Here is a 1,739-nt window from a genome sequence, read left to right as displayed (position 1 = left end):
CAGTCGTCCTTAACGTCGGACTCCGTCAACCGATTCGCCGGGTATTCTGTGTGGCTAGCGTGCCATATCCAATTATCGGTGCAGACTTGATCCACAAGTGGGGGCTAGTGGTCGACCTCAGACGGGGTTGCATCATTGACCCCAACACCGGTGCATACAGCAAGGGCTCCTACGCAACGGCTCCGATCACATCCATCACAGCCCTCAACGAAGCAGGTAAATTNTTCTTTTTTTTATTTCTGCGCTCTGCTAGCTGAGTATAAAAAGATAAGAGAGTAGAGAGAAATATGTATGTGGTTTGTTGATGCTCTTGTGGGAACACAGTTGAAGCATCTGGCAACACTTACCCTTTGGTGGGACTTTTACTATCCTCTTTATGCATTTATTCATATGTTTTTTCCTTTTTCGGTTGCAAGTTTAAACTGATAAAATTTCCCAAGCTGGGTTTTTAGAAGCTTCTATACTTTCGTACCAGCAACATAAATTTCTGATATTGCAAAACTAATTGCGACTAATCCTAAGTGTTTAAATAAAAATATATTATCTGCATTGTAAATTCATTTGTGGATTGTTATTCCCCACAAATTGGTGACCCCTTCAGTTTAGCAGATAATCGACTGGCTTCTACCATCGCTGGTTCGGAGCACGTGCCAACAGGTGCACGCAACCATGTGCATTTCCTCGAAATCAGGGAAACTCAAGCAGCCCCCAGTAGTTTCGGCGAACACTGGTGGCAATGTTACTCCACGCCGACTATTCATATTCGACCGCTCATCAGGCATGAGATACCTCGTCGACACAGGCGCGGATATTTCTGTGACCCCACCCACACGTAAAACTAACTTAACGCCAACGCAACTTCTGCTTCAAGCCTCAAACGGTACCCGCATCGAAACTTATGGTGAGAAAGCAGTCGTCCTTAACGTCGGACTCCGTCAACCGATTCGCCGGGTATTCTGTGTGGCTAGCGTGCCATATCCAATTATCGGTGCAGACTTGATCCACAAGTGGGGGCTAGTGGTCGACCTCAGACGGGGTTGCATCATTGACCCCAACACCGGTGCATACAGCAAGGGCTCCTACGCAACGGCTCCGATCACATCCATCACAGCCCTCAACGAAGCAGGTAAATTTACAGAAGCCCTGAAGGAGTTTCCTGAACTGCTTGGTAACCCGTCAAATCGCAAGGCTATGAAGCACTCGGTTAAGCACATTATTCCCACCACTGGACCACCATGTGTAAAACGCGTACGCCAGTTATGTCCCGAACGTCTAAAGGTGACTAAAGAGGAATTTAAACTAATGGTCGAACTAGGTCATGCAAGGCCTTCCAGCAGCCCTTGGGCCAGCCCCTTACACATGGCCAAGAAGAAGAATGGAGACTGGAGAACTTGGGGTGATTACGGCAGGCTTAATGAGCAAACCATCCCAGACCGATATCCAATTTTGCTCCTCCACGACTACACCACAATCTTAGCTGGAAAGGACATATTCTCCAAGATCGATCTACGGCGCGCATTTCACCGCATAACGGTGGCAGAGGAGGATGTACCTAAAACGGCTGTAATTACCCCATTTGGGTTATTCGAATTTCTCAGCATGCCGTTCGGACTCCGAAACGCAGCTCAGTCATTTCAACGTTTTATTAATGAAGCCCTCTCAGGTCTCGACTTCGGGTACGTTTATATTGACGACCTACTGATAGCATCAGCAGGTAAAAAACAGCACGAACAACACCT

General features: G+C 47.3%; 1 protein-coding gene across 1 annotated transcript; it reads left to right on the top strand.

Annotated features, from left to right (window-relative positions):
• Nucleotides 1–669: 669 nt before the first annotated feature.
• Nucleotides 670–1,315, top strand: LOC108370831 (uncharacterized; the record flags this gene model as incomplete). The annotated part of the gene is made up of 1 exon (XM_017626243.1): nucleotides 670–1,315. A coding segment is annotated over exon 1 (646 nt), but the record flags the coding sequence as incomplete, so codon positions are not given.
• Between the last annotated feature and the right edge of the window lie 424 nt (nucleotides 1,316–1,739).

The sequence above is a fragment of the Rhagoletis zephyria genome, unplaced genomic scaffold (assembly GCF_001687245.7).
Source record: "Rhagoletis zephyria isolate East Lansing unplaced genomic scaffold, Rhagoletis_zephyria_1.1 Rzeph_scaffold_04505, whole genome shotgun sequence".
Lineage (NCBI taxonomy): Eukaryota > Metazoa > Arthropoda > Insecta > Diptera > Tephritidae > Rhagoletis > Rhagoletis zephyria.
The sequence above is the reverse complement of the archived record's forward strand: the minus strand, read 5'-3'. Positions and strand labels throughout refer to the sequence as shown.